The sequence below is a fragment of the Pelophylax lessonae genome (assembly GCF_965119305.1).
Source record: "Pelophylax lessonae genome assembly, chromosome: 2".
Lineage (NCBI taxonomy): Eukaryota > Metazoa > Chordata > Amphibia > Anura > Ranidae > Pelophylax > Pelophylax lessonae.
The window spans coordinates 216,225,438-216,242,405 of record NC_138769.1 but is presented as its reverse complement, the minus strand read 5'-3'; the positions used below and the strand labels follow the sequence as shown (position 1 = coordinate 216,242,405).

At 46.3% G+C, this 16,968-nt stretch overlaps 1 protein-coding gene across 1 annotated transcript in view; it reads right to left on the bottom strand.

Annotated features, from left to right (window-relative positions):
* The window catches only part of NME7 (NME/NM23 family member 7), a 297,536-nt gene that overhangs the window by 169,485 nt on the left and 111,083 nt on the right, over positions 1-16,968 (bottom strand). The window contains exon 3 of the mRNA XM_082244475.1: positions 2,967-3,133. Coding sequence (XP_082100601.1) covers positions 2,967-3,133 — 167 coding nt within the window. The remainder of the gene's footprint in view (positions 1-2,966; positions 3,134-16,968) is intronic.

The following is a 16,968-nucleotide window of genomic DNA, read 5'->3' as shown; positions in this document are numbered from 1 at the left end:
ACATAGGGGGATTATAAATACCCCTACTACTTAGAGGTTAGCGCAGTTACACCTTTCATTCACTCGTGGAATAGCGACAAACTACAGTACTCAAAAATCTTGACGCTTTAAAAAATTTTAACGGTACCTGTTTAGAGTTACAGAGGATGTCTAGTGTTAGAATTATTGCTCTCACTCTAAAGATCGTGGTGATACTACGCATGTGTGGTTTAAACACTGCCATTTGCCGGCATGACTTATGCGTTTGCTTCTGTGCGTGAGCAAACATCCCTTGTGACAGTAATAGCCAGTGACAGTTACACTTTATGGAAGGATCTGGGGTCTATAAGACTCCAAATCCCTCCTTTGCACTTAAAAACATTCAAAATGCCAAGTTTTACTTTTTTGAATACTGTAATTTTTTTTTTTTTATATCTAGCGCAGTGTTTCTCAACTCCGGTCCTCAGGGCACACTATCAGGCCAGATTTTAAGTATTACCTTGGGGAGATTCAGACTAGAATACTGTAATCACTGAGCAGCAAATTATATCACCTGTGATGTATTTCAGTTTTCTTGCAAACCTGGCCTGTTAGTGTTCCCTGAGGACCGAGGTTGAGAAACACTGATCTAGCGCCTTTAGGATTTCAGTAACCTGGAAGTTATGGCATGACATTGCTTCCGGGTTACTAGATCCAAAACCCGATCAAAGCCGATTTTGTCGTTGTTCGGGTCTCTGGCCAGCCGGCGGATGTGTCGGCTGGTCACTCGGATCTCCCACTTTGATGTGAGACCTGGGCAGAGCAGTGGAAGGTGGGGGACGTCCCCTCCACTGCCTGTGATAACGGTCGAGCAGCTGCTTAGCCGCATTGGTTGTTATCACAAGAAAACCAACCGCCGCTCTAAAAATGGTCCAGGGGTAATGCTTGGAGCTGCAGGCATCACCCCGGTACAACCCATTGAAGCTTAAGGATGCATATTTGCGTTACTTCAGCCCTAAGAGGGGGTTAAAAAATAATAATAATTACAGGCAAAACCTTTTTGTTCCTGGAATAGAGTGGAATGAGATTAGAACACCTGTCAAGTTTGTATTGCTGTCTGTGCCCTTGTTCACTCTTTCTATTTGTCCTTTTAACCAAAATCCCACATTTTGGGTTGCCACCAGGACAAAAATAGAGCAGAAATCTTTTCATGCGAACACTAGTTCTAGTGACCCTGGTGACAACCAGTGATTCGCTCACTTTGGAGGGACTTACTCTCACTTCTTGTTTTGGCTATGGGCAGGGCCGGCCCTACCATGGGTCCCGCTGGGTCCATTGGAGCCAAGCAGCACTTTGAGAGGGTTTGCAGGGGGTGTTACGGGAGGCATTTCCCCATCTCATACTTCCGCCCGTAGTGCAGACTGATGAGTATGTGGAGGCGGAGCGTCTCCTCCGGGGAATGTCCCTCACATAATTGTGGTGTGCGCAATGACGTCAGACATCAGCGGAATCCATCTCACGCAGGGCAAGCTGGATCTTCTAGGGCAGTGGGTGCAGCAGACACAGGAGTGACAGGAGGACTGAGGACAGACAGTGGGCGTTTGGTGGACCGATTCGGTGGTTAGTTATGGAAGAGGATAACAGTATATATAATATCTTCAAGATTTTATATATAACGGATGTGGGAGCCTTTTGGTGGGCCTGATTACTTTTTTTTTTTTTTTTTGGAGGGGTGGGCAGAATTTCATTCTTGGACCCAGGCAGCACAATGTCTTGGGCCAGCCCTGGCTATGGGACAGAAATTGGCGCTTTTCCACTGCATGGAACCGAACGGCTCGGCTCGCTTTTGTGCTTTTCCACTGCATGGTACGGTGTTAGAACGGTTCGGTACGGTACGGCGACGCTTTTCCACTACATGGAACCGAACAGTACGGCTCGCTTAAACAGTACCACCTCGGTTGTGGTTCCAAAAGGGCCGTACCGGTACCATATCCCACAATCCTTTGCATGCAGCCTTGATTGTTTGTCACTACTAGCCACTGATTGGTCAGGGAATTGTTGTTATCCCACCCACTTACTATTAGTGGAAAAGCAAACCGTACCAAACCGTACCGAACCGTACCGAACCGTTCCAACACTGTACCATGCGATACCATACAGTGGAAAACCAAACCGAGCCAAGCAGGGCCGAGTGGACCTGAGCCGGTACTTGCAGTGGAAAAGTGCCAAAAGTGAAGGGAAACCTACCCAATGGGGACACAGATGACAAAAAAAAAAATAGACAGGGTTTATAATCATCCCTTACTCTATCCAACATGAAGAAAAAAAGTTTTGCCTTTAGTTCTACTTTAATAAATATTTCATCCACGAGGGCAACATGACCTAGTCCTAGTTTACAGATCTGTCAACCCTTGAAGATATATGTATTTATATAGACTGATGAAAGACATCACTGCTGATCAAAGCTAAAAGGGCGATCGTTTATATTCGCATCACTTATACAATTTGTATTTGTGTGTAAAACATTACAATTTTACAGTTACTGGACTGAAAAGAGCCCATAGAAGGAACTGCTCTTGTTCTTTACAGCAATCACATTCTTAATCATTTTTTTTTTTTCTTTAATGAAGCATGTGGTGATTAAAAAAAAGTCTTGTAAACCAGCTATCCTTGTTTCTCACGACAACCAATCAGATCCTGTCTTTCATGGTTCCAGTGCTTATTGGGAAAATAAAGGGAAATATTTGATTGGATGCTTTAAATAACCAAAACTGTCAAGCACTCTCAAACATTTCTTTTGCTGTTTGGGAAAAAAATGTCCCAACTGCAGGAACATAGCTTACTGACCCAACTGGCTAGGAATGTGACAAACAAAACAGGATTTATACAGTAAGCCGATTTTATCTTCTGATGCTGTACCATGAACACAGAAGTTGAAATGAAAGTATTAAGCCTATCTTTATTTCGGTGGAAACAGAAAAACTGTGTGCTGAATTCATCAAACTTACTTTTCCTTCTTACTGCCAAGCTTGCGGGCAGTATATTGATCTCCGTAGTCAACAAGATGAAGATGACGAGAAAATACATTGATTTTGTTGCCAACATATAAGTCTTCTTTCTGTAATGCTTCATACTTGGTCCGCCTTAAAAAAACCCGATGGTTCTTTACATCATACTGTAATGACAAAATATATCAGGAGTAAAAAAAAAAAAAAATGGCAGACACAATACAATAAATACCATTAGAAAAGCTGATGTATGTGTATTACCCTTGTGTTCTTTATTCTATTTGAGCCTTTGCTTTTTATTATAGCTATATGCAAATTTCCTGCTATATTTCTGCTGAAAACTGTAATAATGGTGTTAACCTTTGAGATTTCTATAATGTCTAGATCAGTGGTCTCCAAACTGCGGCCCTGGGACCCCCAGATGACTACTTTACTAGTGGGGGAGAAAGTCAAGGATACTCAGGTGGAGGACTGGGCCAGGGGGCAGGGGGGCAATTGCCTCCTGGGCCGCTCTGATGCCCTGTAAAAAGGCTGCACTGCTTCTGCCTAAGACATGCCTAAAGGATTCCTGGTAAAGAGAAGTAAAAAGTCCCTCTCACCGACCTACTGAGTGCGGGTTGGACAAGGACAGAGCGTAGGCCTCCCCCTCCAGTATGGATGGTGTAAATTGTGTCTGAGCAGAGGACGGTTCCGTGCCCCACTGGAGACTCTTCTCCCCTGTCTCAGATCCCCCCAAACACCCCCTGCTGACCAGGTCAGGAATCCGGATTCAGCCAGTAAAGAGAGAGTACCTGGAGCAGAGCTTCAGCTTGGAATGGGGGTCAGGAGGAGGACGGGAAGAGGGAACGTGGGAGGGGGGCCAGGTCACTGCACCATGGGCCTCTGGTTTGTACTTACCCCTTGGGCCGAAAGCTGCCAGTCTGCCCCTGAGGATACTGGAGATGAGTGTCCACACATGGGTCTACCTCTCTCCAGCCTAACCTTGTGGCAAAGTTGTCTTGTTTTGACAGCATCTGCATAGCAACCATGTAGTCATTTAGGGGCTTTTCATAATACAGGTTTGTAATCCTCTTCTTCATCCATAGGTAGGGACTGACCTCATTTGCTTGTATTCTGTTGCTGTTTTGTAAAAGAACCAGGAGGACAAATTTTGAGTGTATTTGGAGAGTCTGTCTTGTACTACAGAGATTAACTCTTCCATATTTGCTACCTTATCTAACCTGAGGGACCGTTCTCAGATAGTTGGGGCTTGTTTGGATAACCAGTGAACAGGTATACACTTTCAAGCTGCATTTGTCATGTGCATTGGAAGGGAGGTATGTTGTAGAAGGTATTGAGATGGAGTGTAAGTCTGGGGCGTAGCTAGACACTGTTGTAGTAATACGGTGTACCTCCTACCACAAATGTTGTATTGTCATGCGTGGTCAACAAAAAAGCAAAAGTGTACCAAAGCCATATCACCAGCAGTGATTAGCAATTTCTTTTAACACTCTTTTTATTGATTTCAATTGTTTTGCAAACAAAACAAAAATTTACAAAAGTCACCCTCACAGGGGTAAGGCTACATTCACACCTGAGCGTTTTTTTACAGCGATTTTTACCGCGATTTACAGGCGTTTTTTGTGCAGGCGTTTTTAGATTGAATAGAGACCAATGGAAAACGCCTGTAATCTGCCCAAAAAGAAGCTCATGTACTTTTTTGAGCGTTGGGCGTTTTGCTTACAGCGTCAAAACGCTCAGATGTGAATAGGGGCCATTGAAATGAATAGGATTTGTCTTGTTGGGCATTTTGAGAGCTGATCCTAGAGCAGAAAAACTCCCCAAAAACGACCCAAAACGCCTACATGTGAACGGAGCCTAAGGCCAACAGCCTAAGATACAAAAGACAGACCAAGAAAAAAAAATAAAAACATAATCATAAAATAGATACAAAAAAAGAAGCCTTAGACTTGTAGTGCATGGCTCGAGCAACTGCCAACAGTGTACATAAAAAGGTATAGCACCCAGTAGGTAACTGTCAGTTAATCGACAAGTAAATGTTCAGGTAGAGTTATCCATTTATCGCAGCAGTGGAGGGATTGTCTAACCAGCAAGAACACACTTTATGAAACTTGTGGGTATACCCCCTATTAACTTACGTAGCTTAATATAAGGGCAGGTTGCAATTAACCAACTGCGCCCAAAATCGCATTGTAGGTGGAGAGTTTTTTTTCCAGCACATGGTGATAGTCTTGCGGGCATAAAATAACAACAGATTTAAGAGGGTTTGCCTTGCTACAGTGTTTACTAGAGTTTCAACTAAACCCAATAAACACTATTTATGCTAGCGATTAGCAATTTTAGAAAACTTATGTAACAGGGAAGGTGTTCTGTGTCATCTTGATTTTAGTTTATAACCATTCTCTTGCACAGAGAAAAAGCCTTTGTAAGGAGCCTTTGTAAATAATGGTGTTAATAGATTCCCATTCCTCCTCTATGAATGTTACCCCTAAGTCCTTTGACCGTGATTTACAGGCAGTGCCACCATTTTGGGAGTTGAGTGGAGAACATATCTACAGTACATATAGGGTAGAGATAAGCAGGGCCGCCAACAGGGGAGGACAGCCCATGCACTTGCACTCCCTAGCAGGGCCGGGAGAAGCCAGAGACAGGTGTGAGGGGGGAGCTGAGTGCATACAGGTGTGATGGGGAGCTGAGTGTGTACAGGTGTGATGGGGGAGCTGAGTGCATACAGGTGTGATGGGGGAGCTGAGTGCATACAGGTGTGAGGGGGGAGCTGAGTGCATACAGGTGTGATGGGGAGCTGAGTGCGTACAGGTGTGATGGGGAGCTGAGTGCGTACAGGTGTGATGGGGAGCTGAGTGCATACAGGTGTGATGGGGAGCTGAGTGCATACAGGTGTGATGGGGAGCTGAGTGCGTACAGGTGTGATGGGGAGCTGAGTGCATACAGGTGTGATGGGGGAGCTGAGTGCATACAGGTGTGATGGGGGAGCTGAGTGTGTACAGGTGTGATGGGGGAGCTGAGTGCATACAGGTGTGATGGGGGAGCTGAGTGCATACAGGTGTGAGGGGGGAGCTGAGTGCATACAGGTGTGATGGGGAGCTGAGTGCGTACAGGTGTGATGGGGAGCTGAGTGCGTACAGGTGTGATGGGGAGCTGAGTGCATACAGGTGTGATGGGGAGCTAAGTGCGTACAGGTGTGATGGGGAGCTGAGTGCATACAGGTGTGATGGGGAGCTGAGTGCATACAGGTGTGATGGGGAGCTGAGTGCGTACAGGTGTGAGGGGGGAGCTGAGTGCATACCGGTGTGATGGGGAGCTGAGTGCGTACAGGTGTTAGGGGGGAGCTGAGTGCATACAGGTGTGATGGGGAGCTGAGTGCGTACAGGTGTGATGGGGAGCTGAGTGCGTACAGGTGTGATGGGGAGCTGAGTGCATACAGGTGTGATGGGGAGCTGAGTGCGTACAGGTGTGATGGGGAGCTGAGTGCGTACAGGTGTGATGGGGAACTGAGTGCATACAGGTGTGATGGGGAGCTGAGTGCGTACAGGTGTGATGGGGAGCTGAGTGCGTACAGGTGTGATGGGGAGCTGAGTGCGTACAGGTGTGATGGGGAGCTGAGTGCGTACAGGTGTGATGGTGAGCTGAGTGCGTACAGGTGTGATGGGGAGCTGAGTGCATACAGGTGTGACGGGGAGCTGAGTGCATACAGGTGTGAGGGGGGAGCTGAGTGCATACAGGTGTGATGGGGAGCTGAGTGAGTACAGATGTTAGGGGGGAGCTGAGTGCGTACAGGTGTGGGGGGGGAGCTGAGTGCATACAGGTGTTAGGGGGGAGCTGAGTGCATACAGGTGTGATGGGGAGCTGAGTGCGTACAGGTGTGATAGGGAGCTGAGTGCGTACAGGTGTGAGGGGGGAGCTGAGTGCATACAGGTGTGATGGGGAGCTAAGTGCATACAGGTGTGAGGGGGGAGCTGAGTGCATACAGGTGTGATGGGGAGCTGAGTGTGTACAGGTGTGAGGGGGGAGCTGAGTGCATACAGGTGTGATGGGGAGCTGAGTGAGTACAGGTGTTAGGGGGGAGCTGAGTGCATACAGGTGTGATGGGGAGCTGAGTGCGTACAGGTGTGAGGGGGGAGCTGAGTGCGTACAGGTGTGAGGGGGGAGCTGAGTGCATACAGGTGTGATGGGGAGCTGAGTGAGTACAGGTGTGATGGGGAGCTGAGTGCGTACAGGTGTGATGGGGGAGCTGAGTGCGTACAGGTGTGAGGGGGGAGCTGAGTGCGTACAGGTGTGAGGGGGGAGCTGAGTGCGTACAGGTGTGATGGGGAGCTGAGTGAGTACAGGTGTGATGGGGAGCTGAGTGCGTACAGGTGTGAGGGGGGAGCTGAGTGCATACAGGTGTGATGGGGAGCTGAGTGAGTACAGGTGTTAGGGGGGAGCTGAGTGCATACAGGTGTGATGGGGAGCTGAGTGCGTACAGGTGTGAGGGGGGAGCTGAGTGCGTACAGGTGTGAGGGGGGAGCTGAGTGCATACAGGTGTGATGGGGAGCTGAGTGAGTACAGGTGTGATGGGGAGCTGAGTGCGTACAGGTGTGATGGGGGAGCTGAGTGCGTACAGGTGTGAGGGGGGAGCTGAGTGGGTACAGGTGTGAGGGGGGAGCTGAGTGCGTACAGGTGTGATGGGGAGCTGAGTGGGTACAGGTGTGATGGGGAGCTGAGTGCATACCGGTGTGATAGGGGAGCTGAGTGCGTACAGGTGTTAGGGGGGCTGAGTGCGTACAGGGGCTGGATTGGGCTATCTCTTTGCTTGATTGGGCTAACTCTTTGATGGATTGGGAGGTCTTTTTGCTGAATAAATTGTTTTTTGTTTTCTTAGATCTGCTAGGGGAGGATGGATTTGGGGGGGGGGGGGGGCATTGAAAAGGTAGGGCAGTATTAGTGTAGGGTCCTGCTCAAAAGAGTCTACCTTGTCGTAGTGGCAGGCTTCACATTTTTTTGGCCAAACTATAATTCCTTACTGTTAAATCTTGAAAGCACTGATGACTTGGGATACTCTTTTTTCATTTTCATATATTAGGTTGTAAAAGTGTTAAAAACAAAGTGAGTGCACTGAAGGACTCGGTGGGATAGCCAGTGGGCAGATTCGGTGGGACAGCCAGTGGGCAGATTCGGTGGGACAGCCAGTGGCCCTGAGAAATGTTGGTGGTCAAGCTGGGAAGGGCTCAGGCCTAAAGCTGTATAAAGGGCCCCAACATTTCTGCTGGCTGCCCTGTAGATAAGGTGTCTTTGTGGGGTGCTTGACACAAGGATTCTAAAGCCCCGTACACACGTACCGATGGTCGGCATACAAATGTTCCTCTTTTCTCCCGGGATGTCGGTGTCTGCTGAAAAGTGCAAAGACAGCACAAGGACAGCACAAGAATTTTGTCCGCCGACTGCAGAAGTGATGTCATGTAATGGTTAACTTTCCCTGTGTTTTCTATTTTCTGAGCATGCCCAGTCTTGCAAATCTGCGGTCTGTCGGCCGAATTCTGTACTGACACGCGAACAATCGTCCGTTCTGGTGTCCGCAGACAAAAATTTTCATGTTTGCACGAAAGACTTTTGTCCGCGGATTGTGCGCAGACATCTGTCGGAGGCACCATACTAACACGCGTACAATCGGCAGATCTTTCGTCCGCCGACGTTTGTATGCCGACGATCGGTACGTGTGTACGGGCCTTAAGAGAGTAATGCCCCATACACACGTGCAGATTATCTGCAGACTTTTGTCTGCAGACTTACCTTTTCTATGTAGTGCAAGGGCCTGCCGGATTGCATACAAATTGAAAGTGTTTAGGTTTGACCTCATATTATATGGTTTTGGTAAGTCTGCAGACAAAAGTCTGCAGATAATCTGCATGTGTGTATGGGGCATAAGGTCCCTTGTGTACAGAGATTTGATCTGTGTCTGTGAGGAAGGGTTTTATCTTAAATCCGTGTTCCAGCTTTGGAAAACAAAATAAAAGTCAGCAGCTACAATTAATGTAGCTGATGACTTTTAATATATAGACACTGACCTGTCCAGGGAGTGCGCGATGTCACCACCCCAGCCGATTTTTGGATCGGCTGCCAGGTGCTGCCGCCGCCGCCATTCACTCTAAGGGAAACCGGAAATGAAGCCTTTCGGCTTCACAGCCAGTTCCCTACTGCGCATGCGCAAAGTGCGCTGTGCATTCTCATTGGCTCAGCGGCGGGGAAGGAGAAAGGTGACGGAAGTTCTGAGGGACGGCGCAAAAACAGGTATCCGTTCCCCCCTCCCCCCCTGATGTGGCACCGGAGAGGGGAAGGAAGCAGATGAGCGGAAGTTCCACTTTTGGGTGGAACTCCGCTTTAAGGTATGATCACAGTGAGATCTGTGTCGATTGTGAGTGATCCCTTAAAATGCAGCAGTGCAAGAACCTCCCTGTTTGGAAAAAATGACCAGCCCACATTCTATTGTGTGGCCAACAGCACTGCATAAAGTTTCTGCTAAGCAAGTTGTGAAATCAGAGTTTTGCTTTATGGGCATCATAGTACCAGGCATGGAGTAGAAGGACAATGCTCCAAAGGGTAGATCCCACAAACAGGTGGTCATGCACCATTTCAAGGATGTGTTTGGGGGACATCCAAGGGATATCCTTTTTAACGAGTATGTCGTGAACGACTGTTCAGTTGTGTTCCAGTTCATCAAGGGTATGTGTAGATTCTAGTCTACCAATGGAATGATTTGATATGCCCAGAAATATTTACTTTCATCTGTCCAATGCCTCCCTTGTGTCAGATGTGCCATGCTGATCTTGGGAGGCTTCCCCTTCCACAGGACCCAGCGGGGATTGTTTGCATAGGATTCAATAGTCAGAAGAGCCATGAAAAACAAGGCCTGTCCATGATTAGGGGTCCTGTTGCATACCCTTCAAAAGTTGAGCATAGTTAGACGTGAATAGCTCTAAAAGAGTGATTGGTAACATGATCCGTAGGTATGCCATTGTGTCTTTTTTCTAAGTGAAAGGGAAATTGAGTTAGCAATGAGTCACTATTTCAGGTGAGAGGGATAAATCAAGAGCAAACGACTTTGAGTAATTGATTTTTAAGCTGGCCAGTGAGTGAAAGTGTTTGAATTCTTGCAGCAGATTAGGGAGGTGTGGTTCTGCCAAAAATAAGAGTATATCATCAGGGAATACTGTTATCTCATATTCTCTTCCTCCTATTTTAAAATAGAACTAAAGGCAAAACTTTTTTTTAGTTCTAGATAGAGTGGAGAGGGATTAGACACCTGTCATTTGTTTTGTTTTGTTTTTTGCTAGCTGTGTCCCCTTTAGACCCCATTCACACTAGTACGACTTGTCAGGCGACTTGTGTGCCCTCAAGTCGCCCCAAGTTGCTTGTCATAACAAATGCAATGTAAATGAATGAGAGCCGTCTTAATATGCACTACTGAAGTCGCTCCGACTTCAGAAAAGGATCCTGTACTACTTTGAGACGACTTGTATCCGACTTGTGCCAATAGACTTCAATGGGAGTCGCCTCCAAGTCGGATCCTTATCTTTTGTCAAGCGACTTGTTATCAGACTTTACAGGAAGAAGGAAAATTACCCAGGCATTCCATAGTGCAGTCCACCTCCCCCATACACCGTTATCTCTGCATTGTCTGTAATATTGGCCCTGCTTAGATTTCCCGTGCTCCAGTTTTATATCAACTTCTCCTGCTATAATGTCCTCCAGACGACACAGAGATGTGGTTAGGAGGCACTGGTAGTCACTGGCACTGGTAGTCACTGGCACTGGTGGACACTGATACGTGGCAGTGGCACTGCTGGACACTGATAGGTGGCACTGGTAGTCACTGGCACTGGTGGACACTGTTAAGTGGCACTGGTAGTCACTGGCACTGGTGGACACTGATAAGTGGCAGTGGCACTGCTGGACACTGATAGGTGGCACTGGTGGACAGTGAAACTGGTGGACACTGATACGTGGCACTAGTGGACACTTTTACGTGGCCGTGGCACTGATGGACACTGTTACGTGGCCGTGGCACTAGTGGACACTGATACGTGGCACTGGTGGACACTGTTACGTGGCCGTGGCACTAGTGGACACTGACACGTGGCACTGGTGGACACTGGTACGTGCCCGTGGCACTAGTAGACACTGATATGTGGCACTGGTAGACACTGTTACGTGCCCGTGGCACTAGTGGACACTGATACGTGGCGCTGGTGGACACTGTTACGTGCCCGTGGCACTAGTGGACACTGATACGTGGCACTAGTGGACACTGTTACGTGCCCGTGCCACTAGTGGACACTGATACGTGGCACTGGTGGACACTGTTACATGCCCGTGGCACTAGTGGACACTGATATGTGGCACTGGTGGACACTGTTACGTGCCGTGGCACTGGTGGACACTGTTACGTGCCATGGCACTGGTGGACACTGTTACGTGGCACTGGTGTACACTGTTACGTGCCTGTGGCACTAGTGGACACTGATACGTGGCAGTGGCACTGGTGGACACTGATAGGTGGCACTGGTAGTCACTGGCACTGGTGGACACTGATAAGTGGCAGTGGCACTGCTGGACACTGATAGGTGGCACTGGTGGACAGTGGCACTGGTGGACACTGATACGTGGCACTGGTGGATAGACACACACACAGAGATGACACACACACAGAGACCACAAGACACATGGGAAACAGGAAAAAAAGTAAAAAAAAAAAACAGGAAAGGGAAATTAGGTCACAACACATCATATTCTGATTGGCCAAATACAAAGTCGTCTATCATATAAGTCGCTTAAAATAATTCACAAGTCAAAAAAAAAAAAAAAATTCACAAGTCGTGCTGAAGTCGCGCTAAAGTCGCGCTAACAAGTCACCCCTTATGGGGCGACTTTCTGGTCGCGGTAGTGTGAACCGGTGTTCCGTGAAAAAACCATACCCGTGAGAAAACCATACCCTCGTCACTTCTGGTTCAGCTACGGAGGGTATGGATTTCTCACGGTAGTTAAACTTGCGGCGCTTACATTAAAACAGCTTATCTGCATCATAAATCATCTTCGCTCTTCGCCCTGTCACTGCCCTCATCTCCGGTAATAAATATAAAAGCGGATCACGGAGCCGCGATCGCCGTCACATTTACATCTCATACACCCGCCGCCACTTTTATATTTATTACCGGAGATGAGGGAAGTTACAGCGATAGCAGAGGAGATGATCGATGTTGCAGCTGAAGTGTTTTAATGTACCCGCCGCAAGTATTACATTAGACACATTGCCGTGAGAATTTCATGCCCACCGAGCATGCGCATCTTCAAATTCTTTCATGTTCATTTACGTATCCGGGGCTCTGAGCATGCGCACTGCTGCGCTGCTCAGCTGTTTCAGACCGGAAGTGACGACGGTATGGTTTCTCCACGGGGTATGGTTTTTTAACGTTACACAGGCACTTAGGGAGATTCACCCTCTCTATTTGTTCTGTTTACTGTTATCATTGAAAGTGAAAGTAAAAGAAAATTACAAATTTTAGGTTGTACTCATAAAAGTAATAGAAGGGAAATCTTCCAATGGGGATAATAGTTCTAGTGACCCAGTGGGTCCCAAGGGATTCCCTTAATTAACAGGGATTTCCTCTCACTTCCTGTTTCGGCTATGGGATAGAAAGTGAAGGTAACTCTTCCCATTGGGACAAGAGGGCAAAAATAAACCTTACAGGGGTTATAATCCTCATATACTCTATCTAAAATGAGAAAAAAAGTTTTGTTTATAGTTCTACATTAAGGCATGTAGTAGAGTGTCTCAGAGGGGGCTTGTAAACGTCCTGTTTGGGGTTTACACATCTCCCAGGCTCCTCTCATACACTTTTAAGGATCTCTAAACCTTGCTCCACCTCAGGTTTTTATTCCTCTCCCTGAGGGCAATTAAGACTCACCTGAGACATGCAGGCAGTGCTCTCATACCCGGGGAACAGACAAGTCCTGTCTGGGAGAGCTGCAAGATTGGTAAAAAGCAAACAAGCTGTGTATGTGGAGGCTGACAACCATTAGGCTTGCTCAGCCTGATAGTAATGACATTGCTAGGATTTTGTTTTGTAGTTTTTGCCCTGTTTATTTTCGGGAACTCTGTAGAGCACCTGTAAATAGACTTGTAAATAGCACAAATAAACACTACACGGTTTGTCACTACCTCACCGAACTGGTATCTGTGCCTAAAAGTGTGCTCACCCCAGGGAGCTTTTGTACCTGCTACCTATCTCCAGCTCACAGGTCCTTAATGTTCTGGTTTGACTGCAACCAGCAGAGTGTCAGTATGAAGAAGAGAGGGAAAAGTGGGCATCCTTGTCTCATGCCATTATGAATCCCAACAGGAGGCAACTTACTTTGACCCTAGTCCAGAGAGCAGTGTAAAGTGCCATAATCCTGGCTGTCAACACCTTGCAGAGGCCTACAGCAACGAGAACCTCTTTCATGTAGTCCCATGCCATAGAGGGAAAGAACCCCTGTGCCTTATGGGTGGTCAGCCATTGATGCAGATATAAAACATATAGGACTCATTTACACTTGTGGTTGAGATTTAGGGCTTTGGTTGCGGATATAGTGGGGGATTCATTTTCGGACAGAGAGTCTTAAATATGTTGTGCACAGGTTTGGGAGGGTATGTACCCTGTAAAGTCTAGATTACATATTTGAGCATAATAGAAGAGGAACTGTTTTGCTATATCTTCCAATTTGAAGTGCATCTACCTGGAGGTGTTACTGTGTATAGTCATACTGGTGCTTTGTGTGTAATGTTTTATTATCCTGTTCTGATGTGGAATATTTTTTTTAACTAGTTAGACATCTAAAAGCAGTCCCAGTTTGAAGAGAGGGCATGGACACTAAGATGAATTGAGGCCGCTTAGCAGGGATGGGGTTAAAGATTCAGAACTGAGTGATAGGCGGTCTTTCTACGCGTAGTTCTCAGTTTTACAAGCATCGGACTGAAGCTGCATCTACCAAGGCGAGTATAATTTTTTTTTTTTTTTTAATGAACCCCATACTTCTCTTTTAAATCCTCAGTAGAACAGTCTTATTTCATAAATCTGCACAATGCAGGTGGATCTTAATGCAGTTGGAAATACTATGGTAGACTGATAGCATTTTAGGCTTTTTAACAACTTGCCGTCTGCCCGCTATGTATATACTGCAGCAGTGTGGTCCTATTGCGCAAAACCACGTACCTGTATGTTGTTTTGTTCGATAGCCACTAGATGGCGTGCACACGCCGCCAGAGGAGCGATACCCCCGTGATTGGCTAGCGAGAATGTCAATCAATGGATCCGGCAGAACCTGGTGTCTGCCAGCCACTCGTGATTATCCCCGGTAGAGGCAAAACGGCGATATGCCTCTCCCGGGGATAATCAAAAATGTAAACAAGGCAGATTGCCGTTCTGTCAGGGATAAACACAGTGATCTTGTGTTCATGCTAAGCAGGAACACAGATCTCTGTGTTCATCCAGTGGGTCCATCCCCCACACAGTTAGCAAGCACCCCCTAGGGCAGTGATGGCGAACCTTGGCACCCCAGATGTTTAGGAACTACATTTCCCATGATGCTTATACATTTTGCAGTGTAGTTGAGCATCATGGGAAGTGTAGTTCCAAAACATCTGGGGTGCCAAGGTTTGCCATCACTGCCCTAGGGACACACTTTACCCTTTGATCGCCCCTGATGTTAACCCCTTTCCTGCCAGTGTCATTAGTGCAATGACTTTGCATTTTTTTTTAGCACTGATCACTGTAATAATGTCAATGGTCCCCAAAAAGTGTCAAAAGTGTAAGTTAGATGTCTGAGTTGTCCACTGCAATGTCGCAGTCCCGCTAAAAATCGCTAACTGTCACCATTACTAGTATAAAAAAAAAATGAAAATGCTATAAAAACATTGCATTGTTTGTAGACTCTATAACTTTTGCGCAAACCAATCAATATACAGTTATTAGGACTTTTTTTTTTTTACCAAAAATATGTAGCAGAATACACATTGGCCTAAACTGATGAAAAAAATTTGATTTTTTTACATTTTTATTGGTTGTGTTTCATAGCCATCAGTAAAAATTATTGTTTTTTTTTTTTTTTTTTTCAAAATTGTCGCTCTCTTTTTGTTCATAGCGCAATAAATAAAAACCGCAGAGGTGATAAAATACCACCAAAAGAAACCTCTATTTGTGGGAAAAAAAGGACATAAATTTTATTTAGGTACAGCGTCACATGCAATTGCCAGTTAAAGTAAAACAGTGCAGTATCGCAAAAAATAGCCTGGTCATTAGGGGGTAAAACCTTCCAGTCCAGAAGTGGTTAAACAAGAATTATTGTGTTTATAAAATCAAAATACTTCAACCCAAAAAATAGGGGAAAAAAAGAAGAAACTAGAAAATGACTATTTTTATTTTGCAAAAAATATTAAACATGGACTGCGCCTCTTGTTGCAAATCAGAGCCCTCGATGGCCAGGAAGCTTACATAAATGACATACAGTATGGAAATATGTGAACCTAATAATAAGTAAATTCATTTTTAAAACGTAGCAAAATGAGATGACGAATATTTGGTTTATGTGCACAGTGGAAATTATAATCTTAAACTTGATAAGAAGGTATAAGCAATAAGCAAAGCTCCATATGATGTTTCTTTAATATAGGAAATGTGAAATTGTGGTTTGCCTAATATTAGTGGCAACCCAGTAACATGGCTCTGGGTCTACTGATGTAGCCTTACCCCAGCCACGTGGTTAACGATGAGGTCAAAACACCCTCTACTTAAAGCAGTATTAAACCCAAAAATGTAATATAATGCAGCTTAATCTGTTGGTTGTTTTTGAGTGCCGGTTCACACTGGGACGACCTGTCAGGCGACCTGGTCGCCTGACAGGTCGCCTCCCATAGGGAAGCTGTGGACCCGTTCTAATAGGAGCGACACAAGTCGCTCCGACTTAGAAAAAGGGTCCGGAGCTTCTTTGGGGCGACCCGGAGCGACCTGCATTGACTTCAATGAAATGAAGTACGTGCCGGCCGCTCCAAGGTTGCGGTGCGAGCTGTGCGCCGCGATCTGTGAGGTCGCCCCGGCAAGTCGGGTCGCGCCTGTGTGAACCGGCACTAAGTCTTTTTGTTTTTTTTTCTACCTGTTGATTCAGACAGTAACACAGTTTCTGCCTTCGGCTGTTTCCACTCTAAATGGGGGAGCAACGGAGACACCCTTGGACAGCAACATTGTCAATCTGTGGGAGAGCGGATACACTTATGAATTAAAGATATATTATTGCTAACACCCTTTAAAGTAGTGAAGTAAAGTAACGTTTATAACTCCTGACGGTTTTTTGTTTCCCATTGGGGAGATTTCTGCTTACTTCCAGTCTAATAGCCAAAACACAAAGTGATTGGAAATACCTCAAAAATGAAGGAATCCCTGGTTGTCACCAGGGTCACCTGAACTAGTATCCCCACTGGAAGATTTCCTCTCTTTTACTGTTCTGGGGACAACCCACAACTTGTGGTTTTCTTTAATTTTTCCTTTTTTTTTTGTTTCTTTGGTGGTGGAGAGCAATAAACATGACAATTAGGCTCCATTCACACTACCGCGACTTGTCAGGCGACTTGTCAGCCTGACAAGTCGCGGTCCCTCGCGGTCCATGCAGTGCTACAGGACCCATTCTAATAGGAGCGACACAAGGGTCCTGTACTACTTCGGGGCGACCTCGGAGCGACTTGCATAGACATTCATTATATGAAGTCCGTGCAAGTCGCGCCGAAGTCGCGGTGCACGGGACTTCACAGGTCGCCCCCGAAGTCGTGCAGAAGTCGTGCCGCTGCAGTGTGAATGCGGTCTTAGAGAGGATGAATATCACTAATGGGGATACAGACAGTAATTAAAAAATGATGTGTGTTCTAATCACTCTACATTCTATCCAAAATAAAAACAATAAAAAATGTTTTGACTTT